The sequence below is a fragment of the Gracilinanus agilis genome, chromosome 6 (assembly GCF_016433145.1).
Source record: "Gracilinanus agilis isolate LMUSP501 chromosome 6, AgileGrace, whole genome shotgun sequence".
In the NCBI taxonomy this organism is placed as follows: Eukaryota; Metazoa; Chordata; class Mammalia; order Didelphimorphia; family Didelphidae; genus Gracilinanus; species Gracilinanus agilis.
This window is the reverse complement of record NC_058135.1, coordinates 78694488-78707678: the sequence shown is the minus strand read 5'-3', so window position 1 is coordinate 78707678 and position 13191 is coordinate 78694488. Positions and strand designations below refer to the sequence as shown.

Below are 13191 nucleotides of genomic sequence, written 5' to 3'. Positions count from 1 at the left end.
ATAGAGATTCGTTTTTCCAGGGGTTTGCATTTTTTAATTGACTTATTAAATGTTAGCCTAGTAATATGTGCTTGTTTTTAGGACTTATTTATCCAGTCTTTTCCATTGATCTACTTCTCTATTTTTTTATTTAGTACTAGCTAATTTTTATAATGACTGCTTTGTGTAGCATAATCTTAAGCTCTGGTAGCATTAAACTCCTCTAAGTATGTCTTTATTTTTCTTGACTATCCTTTTCTTATTTTAAAATCCTTGCCTTCTATATTAAAATCAATACTAAGTTCCAAAGAAGAAGAGCAGTAAGGACAAAAGAGTGGTGGTTAAGTTACTTGCTTGGAGTCCAGATTAGAACCCAGGACCTGTTTTCAGGCCTGGCTCTATCCACTGAGCCACCTAGCTGTCCCTTTTCATTATATTTCTTAGAAATCTACCTTTTTTCTCCCAAATGATTTTGGTTATTTTGTCCACTTCTATAAAACATTTCCTTCATTTATAATGAAATGCAGCTTTGTATCTTCATTTTCAGAAAGCTCTGTTTTTATGTCTTTTATATCATTGTGTTTGTTGAGACTAAAATATTTTAAGTGCAATAAAAATGTCTAATATAAATGCACCCTTTCTGAAGAATAGGTTTTGAAGGAAAAAAATGAATGTAATAGTAGTGTCTGGCAGTGTGTGACTTCCTTTTTTCCTTTTATTTCTAGTACAGTGCAAAGCCAAATTTCTAGCCCCAAGCTTTCATGTGGATGTGCCTGTTCAATTTGATATTTACCTCAAAGCTGATTGTCCACATCCCATCAGATTTTCCAAGCTCTGTGTTAGCTTTAATAATCAGGTAACACGTTTTCAATTTATTTAGTCACTTGATGGAAGGAAAAGTGCCCTATTTTAATAAGGATTACTTTAAACTAGAAAATTTAACATATTTCAGTTCTTGATGAGTTTGTAATAACAGAAGTTTCTTTGTGATTAGCCTTAAAATGAATTCATATTTTGTATATTGTTTACAAGCCAATTAACTGCCTTTACAGCAAAATATTGACTTGCTATAAGGAAAAACACTACTCCTACCCTAGTTTTTACCTTTATGCCACACTTGTGAAATCTAAGTATTTTTTATTTTTTTAAACCCTTACCATCTGACTTAAAATCAATACTGTGTATTGGTTCCAAGGTAGAAGAGCAGTAAGGGCTAGGCAATGGGGGTTTAAGTGACTTTGCCCAGGGTCACACAGTTAGGAAGTGTCTTGAGGCCAAATTTGAACCCAGGACTTCTCATCTCTAGGCCTGACTCCCAATCCATTGAACCACCCAGTTGCCCCCAATCTAAGTATTCCTTATACTTAGTATACATCATTGGTAAGGATAGTGTTATTGTTGGAAAACTTTTTTTTGTTTAATTACTAATTCCAACATATTGAAAATACTCAGGACAAACTAATCTATACATGAAGCCTAATCATGAGTATATGCTGGAATTCTGTGAAAATGTAAGTTGTAGTTAATTTACTTAGATCAACAAATGCTTTATTTCCAAACACTAGCTTGATACTTTTAATCAAGTATTCATGGATTGTATCCAGTGTACTTGGTCCTATATGAGGCTTTGTGACTATAGAGAAGTATAAATAAGTTTTATCTTCCCAACTAGATTGTAAACTTTTGAAATGCAGAGACTAAGACTAACATGCATGGAATATTAGTGAATAAACATGTCATTAAATGCCACCTTGTGTGATTGAATCATTTTTTAGAGCTAGAAAGGACCTTAGAGGCCAGCTTTTCCAGCCCCTTCATGTAATAGGTAGGACCAGAGAAGTTACATGCCTTACAATAAGAATGTGAACTCATGTTAATGCCATGCTTTCAGGTTTGCAAAGCATTTTCTTCATAGTAATCCTTTCAGAGAGAGCGTATAATTATCCTAATCTTATAGATGAGGAAACTGAGGGGAACAAAGATTGAATAACTTGTTGGTGGTCAAGTAGCTAGAAAATATTTAAGCCATATTTAGAGCCTGGTCTTTTGACTACCAGCATGAGCATTCTTTCTGTTATATTGTACTGATGATTCCCATTGAGACAGGCTTTGGAAGATGGATGGGTGGAATTTGGATAGACTGGGAAAGGGAAAATATTCCAGGGATAATGATGATAAAAAAAGGGGGGGGGGGAAATACAAAAAAAATTAACCTTTATTGTTAACATTTCCTGTGGTTAAAAAAAAAAAAAAAAACCTCTAAAAGTTTAACCTATAAAAGGCTGTCACTACAGCAAGAAAGCCAAAGTCTAAAAACTTAACCAGTAAACTTTTGACTTTTTTGCCAGGAGGAGAGAGATGACCAGCAAAGGAAATACCAATTTAGAATACTAACTAATTTGTAAATCACCTTAAAGGAGCATGAGGATGATAATGAGTATTATGTAGCAAGAAGCAATGGAAATGGAAACAAGTCTCTAAAAGCTAGGCATAAAACCCATCTAAGCCTGTTATTTCTTGAGTGTTCAGAGGTAAAACTGTCAATTCTATGCAATATGGAACCAATGCGTGCTCAACTCCGCTGACCTCTAAGGTCTCTTCCTGCTCTAAACTCTGGTTCCTTTTGCTTCTCTTACCAGTGACATTAGAACCATCACATTTTCACATTTTTTCCGTGACACTATAGTGCTTATAGATATGCTAAATGAGAAAGTGGAAGTGGTATTTAAAAGACAAAGTCAGAAAGAGTAGCCGGACTAGGTCAGGTACACTTCAAGGAAGGCCATATTAGAAGGAAGCATATAGTTTTAAAAGGACTGAGAGCTTTCTCAAATAAAAAGGCAAGAAAATTGGAGAAATTATGTATTAAACTAATTATATTAATATTAATAAAGGTGAATAACATTGTCAAACTACCCACCAATGAGTACTAATCCATGTGCCTTTATAAAATATTCATGTGAGTGGTGTATATATTGGGTTAACCTTGATGAAACTGGTATTATGTTGCTCCTCAACTGGCAAGCTTTTGCAGACTCTTTATAGCAGGACACATTTTGACTGAAGAACCTTAGGATATAGACTCTTGTAGGGTTCATTATTTTTTGATTATGTAGAAGCATCTGATTAGAGTATGATGCAGCTTTAAAGCTTTTTCTTCTAGAGTCTCTTATATATATGTGACTATCATACAAGATTTCTTGATGGAGATGAATGTTTAGTGACTCTGATCTGTAAAATCAGGTAAGGCATAAAACAATTAGGTAGATAGTTACCGTAAGTGTACTTCACTGTCATGGAGTTTTCCAGTGTCATGTGAAGGAGCTTCCTTTTAGATTGCCCCTCCAATTTTGCTCATTTCTTGCTCATTTGTAAGTAATATTGGTCTGATAGAATTAAGCCATAGAACATTACAGGGCCTTCTGAGTGAGAAGTATGATTACTTGAAGAGATTGCCTGATATTTCATGTAGAAAAGCTAAATAGTCAAAAAGTGTTTGCATTTTGACGTACAATTGGACATCTAGGCTGTTGAGTTAACTTACATCCATGAAATAGAAAGATAATGAGTTGGACTTAGAATTGAATAGAAGAGCGAGCTTGCTAGATTGTACTTGGGAAATCATAAAATACTTTAGGCAACTTCATGTTGTTCCTTGGCACCAAAATCTGTATTTAGAGCCCATGAATCTTCCAGAAATCTAATTTACATACAACAGTGATACATGGTGGATATTAATACATGTCAGCATATGTTCAGCAATGATCTACATGTCAAAAATATTGAAGGAATACCTTCCAGAAAATAAGTCATTGGAAAAGGAACTGGACCAGTTATACAAGAACAAAGGATAGCAACAGAGGGCTATTGTAAGAAAGTTAATAAATGTTTATTGATTTTTTTATTATAAGTGCAGTGGGAAAAATTTGAGGCTCGAAGCCCAATTCTGAGGCTTTTGAAATAAGACAGGGTGAGAATGTGTCTGCACAAATAATGAACCCTGCAACAATTTTATCTTCTGAGGATGGGATCTGCTGGAAGTATAGTTTCTGAAAGTTTTCCTGTTGAGGAACAACATAGTGTCCTAGTTTCATCAAGGCTCCCTTCAATCTATATGCCATTCACATGGATATTTTATAAAGGCATGGAGTTAACACTTATTCATATGCTCGTTGATATTGGTGAGTTGGCATGAAGGCTGTACTCAGATCCAGGTAGTGTGATTTTGTACTGACGAAGTCTTCCAACAGATAAATTCTCAAAGGACAGGAACTTAGATAGCAGCAGAAAAGCAAAGATTTAGCTAGGAGAATGACCACAATTAAGGAATGGAAAAAGGAGGAGAGTTATAGAAGGAAAACAGTCAGAGAAGTATTAGAAGAGTCAGGAGATAGTGCGCAATTCAGGAAGGAGAGAATTTCAAGGTGCTATTATTTCATGGCATCAAATACTTAGAGAATTCAAGCAGAATGAATGAACACTGCTGATGCCTCAGGGGTATTGGCATTTCCATCCTCTTCCTTCTCATTTACTTCAGTTGGTCCACTTTAGCGAGTTCAGATTTGGACAACAGCCAAAAAGGGTCCCCTCCTGGCTTCGCTCTCTTCAGGCTAGGAGAAGCAGTAGGCTTGCTGATTTCAAGCATGGAAGGAGTTGAATGGCCAGAATGATTTCTGTTGGAGAAATATAGACTTTTCTTTTGAACTTGTGTTCACATGTAAATCATACTGCCTTCACCAAAAATTTAATTTAATTTGAAAGTATGTTTTAAGATTGAAACATTAAAAAAAAAAGACTGGGTTGTTTTGGTCAGGTGAAAAGGATAACAAAGGCTAATTATTATTGATATATTCATGAGAAACCATGTTCTAGAAGGTTCCTTAAGGCCTCCCCATTTCATGAGATTTACCGTTACATAAGTGGATAGCTTGAGGCTGCTAGGTGACACAGTAGATGGAGTTTAGGACCCGGAGTCAGGAAGACCTGAGTTCAAATCCAGATTCAGATATTTACTGATTGTGTGACCTTGGGCAAGTCACTGAACCTCTGTCTGATTCAGTTTCCTCGTGTACAAAATGGGGATAATAAGGAACCTACCTCCTAGGATCATTGTAAGGATAAAGAGATGTTTATAGAGGACTATCTTAAAATCACTCTATAACTAGTTGCTTACTATTACTATAGTACTGATCTCATCCTTGAAATACATTTTTAAGTCAGTAGCTTATCACTGTGCACTGTAGTAGGAGCTATTTCTGATCTTGAGTTATTTTCAGTTATTTATTTATGTCTTAACACAGATATCAACTGTAGACAACTCCTTATAAAATAATAATCAGAAATCCTTCTTTGTGAGAAAAAATGACATTTTACATATCCCTATGTAAGTTTACAGAGCACAGAACTTGTATCTAATTTCATCATAACATTAACATTGGAACAGTTTGAGGATCAAAAGCGTCACCCAGCTATTAAGTGGCAGAACTGGGAATTAAAGCTCATATGACTAACTCCCAGACCAAGGCTTTCCCAATTATATTAAAGCTGCTTCTCAGACCTAAAGGTTCTCAATGTGCTTTTATGGTTTTATTTCAGCTTTCTGTATTATGAAGAAAGAGTGGCATTTAGTAATAAAGACAAATTCATGACTATATTTTACCTTATAACAAAAGGATAGAACCTTAAAATATAATCATACTTTTATGTATATTTAATAAGTGTATACTTCTACAAAAGTGTATACATAAATTTAAAAAAGGTGTAAGTTCTCTTCTTGAATGTCAGTAATTCGCTTGGACAGTACAACTTCAATTTCCTCTATAACCTATTAATTTACTAATGTTAATATGTAATATTTTGTCTGTATGATGTTGGATGTAAGGCACCTGTGTTTGTACTAAATTAAATTGAGTGATTTGAGATTAAAATTACAATCCCTTATACAGGAATATAACCAGTTCTGTATGATAGAAGATGTACACCAAGTGGGTGATGTTTTGGAAAATTCAACCCAAGGAACCATGTGTTTAGTTCCTGGTAAAACAAGGAAGTTTTCCTTTAAGTTTGTTGCAAAAACTGAAGATGTGGGAAAGAAGATTGAGGTTAGTTACTGAAAATGCTTACATAAGAATATATCATGATTAAATGGACTGATGATTCTTTGTCCTTTATGCGTGAACATTCCTTTGCCTATAACTTATGCTTAAAAAATAAAATTAATTTATAGTTGATTAAGAATTTATTTAATCTAGAAAAATCAGTTATCAACCTGATAATCATTTCCTTCTTAAAGTTGAAAAAGGAATAATCAGGTAATCCAGTCTCTGGTGTAGTTTGGTTCATCAATGTATTTAAATATTTCCACTGGTTTGAGTACTCCCTCCATTTACAGATATCACAGCTCCTCAGTGACTTAATAAAAGATCTTCAGGAATTTCTGTGGCATTCAAATTCATTACCTTAAGCCGGTCTGGTGATGACCTGTGTCCCAAATCTACACTCGGTCAAGGGCAGTGTAGACTCTTGCTGGGCCTGACCCCTAGTGTCTCTACAACTTGACGCAGGATCCATCACAACTTAATGTTCCCTTGAATTTAATCCTTAAGAGCCTAGAGTCCACCTTATGATAAGGTATCAGAATAGGACTTGTGTAGAAGTGAATATGCAGATAAATATGTTTATAATAATAAAAAAAGTTGTTTTCTTATTTTGGACTTGAGTCTTAGTTTAAGTTCCTGAAGGACTGACTACATTTATCCCAAATCTTTGATTTTTTTTTCACTCCTTGAGTAGACAGGACCTTTAAAATAATAGCTATTGCTTTTTTTTTAAACATTTATTAATATTCATTTTTAACCTGTTTACATGCTTCATACCCCTACTTTCCCCTTCACCCCCCGCTCTCCCCCCACCCATGGCCGACACACATTTCCACTGGTTGTAACATGTGTCCTTGTTTAGGGCCTATTTCCATATTGTTGTTAGTTGCATTGGTGTGGTCGTTTCGAGTCTACATCCCCAATCATGTCCCCCTCAACCCATGCATTCAAGCAATTGATTATCTTCTATGTTTCCTCTCCTGCAGTCCTTCCTCTGAATGTGGGTAGCGTTTTTTACCATAAATCCCTCATAGCTGTGTCTTGTGTCATACCCTCCTTTTCCAGTTCTTTGCCACCACAAAAAGCGCAGCTATAAATATTTTCGTACAAGTCTGTTTATCTATGATCTCTTTGAGGTACAAACCCAACAATGGTATGGCTGGATCAAAGGGCAGGCATTCTTTTATAGCCCTTTGAGCATAATTCCAAATTGCCAGCCAGAATGGTTGGATCATTTCACATCTCCACCAAATATTGCTTTTAATTTTAGCTTTGTTCTCACTATTTTAATAATAAAACTTGTACCTTTTAGTTGAAGTTAAGTAACATTCTTCAGAAATTAGAATGCTATTTGCTCTATGAACTGCTGGGTTTGTTTCTACTACCTCATACACACAAGGTAAATATGAATATCTCTTTTAAACATTGGAAAATTTCATGGCATTTGTGTAAATGCTTGAGGTCAAATGTGAGTTTAGAGGTTAAGGATTAGATGGCCATTAAAACAGACCATAACTACTGTGCCTGGCGTTGAGATTGTTGAGTGTGTGGAATGGAGCTATTTAGAGAACTCCTTGTTTTAGATTTCCTCAGTGGATCTGATCCTGGGTAGTGAAATTGGAAGATGCGTGATTCTAAGTTGGCAGGGAGGAGGAGGAGATGCTGCTTCCTCCCAAGAAGCATTACAGGCTGCACGTTCTTTCAAAAGACGACCTAAGTTACCGGAAAATGAAGTTCATTGGGACAGCATAATAATTCAAGCAAACACCATGTAAGTCTTCCTTGCTAGTCAGAATTAAGATGTGATGGTTTGTGGTTTTATTTTAAGAAAACTCATTTATTAACAATCAGTGCTCTGTGTTTTGAAATAAGATATATTTTTCTTTTCAAAGGATCATTTCTAGAGTTCCAAACATTTCTGTTCATCTCCGACATGAGCCCCCTGCCCTAACTAATGAAATGTATTGTTTGACTGTCACCATTCAGTCACAAGAGAAGACCACAATCAAAGATGTGAAGCTCACTGCTGGTTTGAAACCAGGTACACTTTTCCTCTTCTTTTTTTGAAAAGGGACATGGAGGAAGCAAATTAAAAATGCAGTGATAGAATTATTAGAGCAAAATCCAAAGGCTGAAAAGTTGGAAAAACAGACAAGGTCCCTTCAATTTTTAAAATTATTTCTGGAAAATAGAACTCAAAGAATAATCATAAGTTATAAAATTGTTCATATCTTTTAACCCAAGAAGAGAATAATCCCCATGTACAAGAAATAGTCATAGCAATGTTATTGTGATAACACATTTTTGGGAAGAGGGGCAGCTAGAGCACCAGACCTAGATTTGGAAGAACTTGGGTTCAGATTTAATCTTAGACACTCCCTAACTGTGTGACCATGGGCAAGTCACTTACTCTAATTGCCTAGCCCTTGCTGCTCTTCTGTCTTAGTATCAATACCAAGAAGGTGAGAGTTAAAAAAAAATTAAGAAGAAAGTCTGTATCCTATGATTAAGGAATGGCTTTTTTGTTTGTTTTTTATTTCACTTTACAAATCATGGTAGGGGTGTCTCAGTGTATTCAGAGCCAAGGATAGAGATGGAAAGTCCTGGGTTAAAATCTGGCCTCAGACATTTCCTAGCAGGTCACTTAACCTCCTATTGCCCAGCCCTTACCACTCTTCTGCCTTGGGACCAATACACAGTATTGATTCTAAGACGAAAGGTAAGGGTTTTAAAAAATATATATGGTAAAGAAATATAAAAGAATGATGAATATGAAAAGGCCAGAGAAATATACATATTTCTCATACTTACATACATACAGACTGACATGAAGTGATATAGAATGAAGAAAGCAAAACCAAAGAATACACACAATGATGACCATAATTTAAATAAAGTCTATATGGAGAAGCAACAGAACTATAGCTAAATATATTAGTTAATGTTAATAGCCTTCCATTAGTGCTAAGGAACATGATGATTAGCTTACTTTTGTAGGGGAATGTACTTTGTTAGGGAAGTTTGGGATTTATTTGTTGAGAAGCATTTGATTCAAAACCATACATTTTTTAGTAAGAAAAAAGTTGAGGTATCATGGTTATAAAAGACTCTTGTTTAATAATAAATGGGATTTAGTGCTCTTCACATAGTAAGCCTTAAGCTATTATCTCTAAATCAGTGGTTCCCAAACTTTTTTTGGCCTACCACCCCCTTTCCAGAAAAAATATTACTTAGCCCCCTGGAAATTTAATTTTTTTAAAATTTTAATAGCAATAGGAAAGATGGGCACCTGTGGCCATCACCACTCCACTGCAGCACCCACCTGGGGGCGGTAGTGCCCACTTTGTGAATCACTGCTCTAAATGATTGTGACAATATGACTAATTCATTTTATTTTTTCATCAGTACTCAAATGCTTTCATTTCAGGACAAGATGCTAATCTGACTCAGAAAACTCATGTAACTCTTCATGGAACAGAAATGTGTGATGATTCCTACCCTGCTTTACTTCCTGATATTCCTATTGGAGATTTGCAACCAGGTGAACAGGTAAACTTCTTGGCCAAGTAGGATTAGGGAAATGAATGAGCTTGAGAAGTAGCAAGGTAGAAGAAGTACCATAATATAATGAAAGCAATGGATTTAGAGTCAGGATATATCCAGGCTGAAATTCTACTTCAGGCTTATGCTAGCTATATGATTCTTATCAAGCTGCTAAACTGTTCTAGGCCTCTTTTTTCATATTAGATAAAATGAGGATCATATAGATCTATAAACCTACTTCAGGACTGTTATGAAGATAAAGAAATAATATACATAAAGTACTTTTGAAAGCTTCATACTATATAAATGTTAACTATCATTCTGATTATTCTAAATAATTCGTGACATCTGAATTGACAGTAGAATTTGCTGAAACCTAAAAATGACTTCGCTTCTTATACGTTTTCCTCTAATAAAAATCATGGTCAGTTTATATTTTCCCCTAATTACATGTAAAATCAATTTTTAACATTTTATTTTCTAAAAATTTGAATTCTAAATTTCTCTCCCTCCCTCCTCTCTCTCTTCCCTGTGACATTAAGCAATTTGATATGGATTAAAGATGTGTGATCATGCAAAACATATTTTCATATTCCATATGGAAGGAGACATAAAAAAAACCACAAAGAAAAGAAAGTGAAAAAGAGTAAATTTCAATCTGCATTTGGACTCATTGGGTTATTTCTCTAGAGGTAGAAAGCATTTTTCATCATAAGTCCTTTGGAATTGCCTTGAATCACTGAGAATAGCTAGGTCACTCTAATATACTCTTGTTAGAGAACTCTTGTTAAGAGTCCCGATTCTCATCCTTTTAGAACAAATATTGGAAGTTCCAGGGCATGTGACTAACAAGATTGGAGGATTAATCATTTTCATCAGTTCCTACTAACTTAAAAAAAAATTCCATAAGAAGAATTACTTCCATTGGTAGAGTGATTACAGATAAATCCACAAGACAGGAAAGTAATAAACCCAACAAGGTAACAACCTTAAAACTAGAGAATGCTAATCCTTAATGTGTTCCTTTAATACATCTCCTGCACCAGCCTCCATATGCTCTAGGGATGTACAAACCAACACTTAAGTTGATGCTTTGGGATATACAGATAGACTCCCCTCCCACTAAAAAGGTGTTTTTTTTTAAACTCTTACCTTCTGTCTTGGAGTCAATACTGTGTATTGGCTCCAAGGCAGAAGAGTGGTAAGGATGGGCAATGGGGGTTAAGTGACTTGCCCAGGGTTACACAGTTGGGAAGTGTCTGAGGTCACATTTGAACCTAGGACCACTCCTGTCTCTAGGCCTGAGTCTCAATCCACTGAGCTACCCAGCTGCCCCCTCACTGAAAAGGTTCTACCAGCAAATCCAGCGCTCATCTTGTCCCCCACTTCATTACAACAGGTAACAGACATTAACTACCCAGCCCTGTGAAGAGAATCAGACTTTCATCTGCCTGAAGCAGCTATCTATGTCGGGGAGCATCTACTCAAAAGATCTACTTTTCCTTCCCCCAAACCTGCAAAAAATGTGGCAAATACTGATTCAGCCCACCTAGAGAAAAAAAGTCCAGGCAGAACTAGGGCAGGGGCTAACGTGCCATGCTACTAGCCTGAATAAAAAGGGATTGAATAAATTAAAAAGCTTTTGTACAAACAAAATTAACATAACCAACATTAGGAGGGAAACAACAAACTGGGAAAATATTTTTATAACAAATGTCTCTGATAAAGATCTAATTTCTCAAGTTTATAAAGAACTAAGTCAAATTTATAAGAATACAAGCCATTTTCCAATTGACAAATGGTCAAAGGATATGAACAATCAATTTTCAGATGAAGAAATCAAAGCCATCAATAATCTTATGAAAAAATGCCCATTTCACACTTAGAGAAATGCAAATTAAAACAACACCTATCAGATTGGCCGGTATGGCAGTAAAAGAAAGTGGTAAATGTTGGAGGGGATGTGGCAAAATTGGGACACACGCATTGTTAGTGGAATTATGAACTGATCTAATCATTCTGGAGGGCAATTTGGAACTATGTCCAAAGGCCTATAAAACTGTGTATACTCTTTGATCCGGTGATGCCACTGCTGGGTCTGTGTCCCAAAGAGATAATAATGAAAGAGAAAGGACTTACTTGTACAAAGATATTTATAGCTTTTCTTTTTGTGGTGACAAAGAATTGGATATTGAGGGGATGTCCATCCATTGGGGAATGGCTGAACAAATTGTGGTACATGTTGGTAATGGCTATTATGCTATAAGAAATGACAAACAGGATGATTTCAGAAAAAGTGGAAAGATCTGCAGGAACTGATAGAGTGAAATAAGCAAAATAGGGAGAACATTGTACATAGCAATATTAGACGATGATTATCTGTGAAAACCTGGCTACTCTCAGCAACGCAATAATCTGGGACAATCCTGAAACACTTATGACAGGGAATGCTCTCTACCTCCAAAGAAAGATCTGTTGGAGTTATCTTTCACATCAGTGTATTTATGGTTTTTGGGGTGGGGGGGTTGTTTATGTAGGTGTGTGCTCTTACAACAATGACCAGTGTGGAAGTGTGTTTTGCATGTCGATTAAAAAGAAAATAATTTTTTAAAAAAAGGATTGAAGTTCAATTGGTGCCAATTCCACTCCCCAGTGATACTGGTAGCAGGGACTAAATTCATGAAAAGAATATTGTGTACATTTAAACAGGAAATGTGAGAGTTTACAGAAACAACACCTAGTATTTTGTCAATACTATCCAGTGGACAAAAGTAATGAATTTTATAACCTTTAGTTTAGTAGTTACTTAGGACACCTTTACTTACAGGTGCTCAGCAAAGATAGCATAGGTTAGTTCAGAGAATCTTTATAACCTCTTTGAGGGCAGGAGCTATCTTTTGCCTCTTTGACTTGGCGCATAGTAGACACTTAAAAGATGTTTGTTGGTTGATTGATAAAGAGATCTGATTTCAAATCCTGGCTCCAACATTTACCTGTTTTGTGATCTTGATTAAGGCACTTAACCTCTGGGCCTTAGTTTTATCATCTGTCAAGTGAGAATAATAATTGTTCTACCTGAGGATAATGTGAGTTAATTATTTTTATCCTACCTTCTTATAGCTGGAAAAAACATTATATATTCGTTGTGGAACAGTGGGCTCAAGAATGTTTCTTGTATATATTTCTTACTTGATCAACACAACTGTTGAAGGGAAAGAAATTGTTTGTAAATGTCACAAGGTACGTCTTTTTTCCTCCCTTTCTTAGTGGTAGAGATTTAGTATAAAAAAGTTCTACGGCATCAAGCATGTTTACCTTTATAGTTTCTTGGCACTTCATAAAAACCAGGTATACTGATACCTCAGTTAACAAATTATGGAGAAGAGCTCCCAGAAAAGTTGACCTAGATATATGAGTTGAGGTTCTTATCTTCTCAAATGTTAAGTCAGTGGGTGGACACAGGCCTGGCCCAACATTAACTGCAGGATCTTGAATGGCCCAGTCACTTGGCACTGAAGAAGATGTGGCCCAGACTTCTTTATTTAACCTCTGGGGTCACTGTGATTCCACA

The 13191-nt window shown here is 35.7% G+C and overlaps 1 protein-coding gene across 1 annotated transcript in view; it reads left to right on the top strand.

Annotated features, from left to right (window-relative positions):
- The window catches only part of TRAPPC11 (trafficking protein particle complex subunit 11), a 70734-nt gene that overhangs the window by 36144 nt on the left and 21399 nt on the right, over positions 1-13191 (top strand). Inside the window, exons 18-23 of the mRNA XM_044680350.1 lie at positions 705-835; positions 5925-6080; positions 7661-7848; positions 7970-8118; positions 9505-9626; positions 12741-12860. Of these exons, the coding sequence (XP_044536285.1) occupies positions 705-835; positions 5925-6080; positions 7661-7848; positions 7970-8118; positions 9505-9626; positions 12741-12860 (866 nt within the window). The remainder of the gene's footprint in view (positions 1-704; positions 836-5924; positions 6081-7660; positions 7849-7969; positions 8119-9504; positions 9627-12740; positions 12861-13191) is intronic.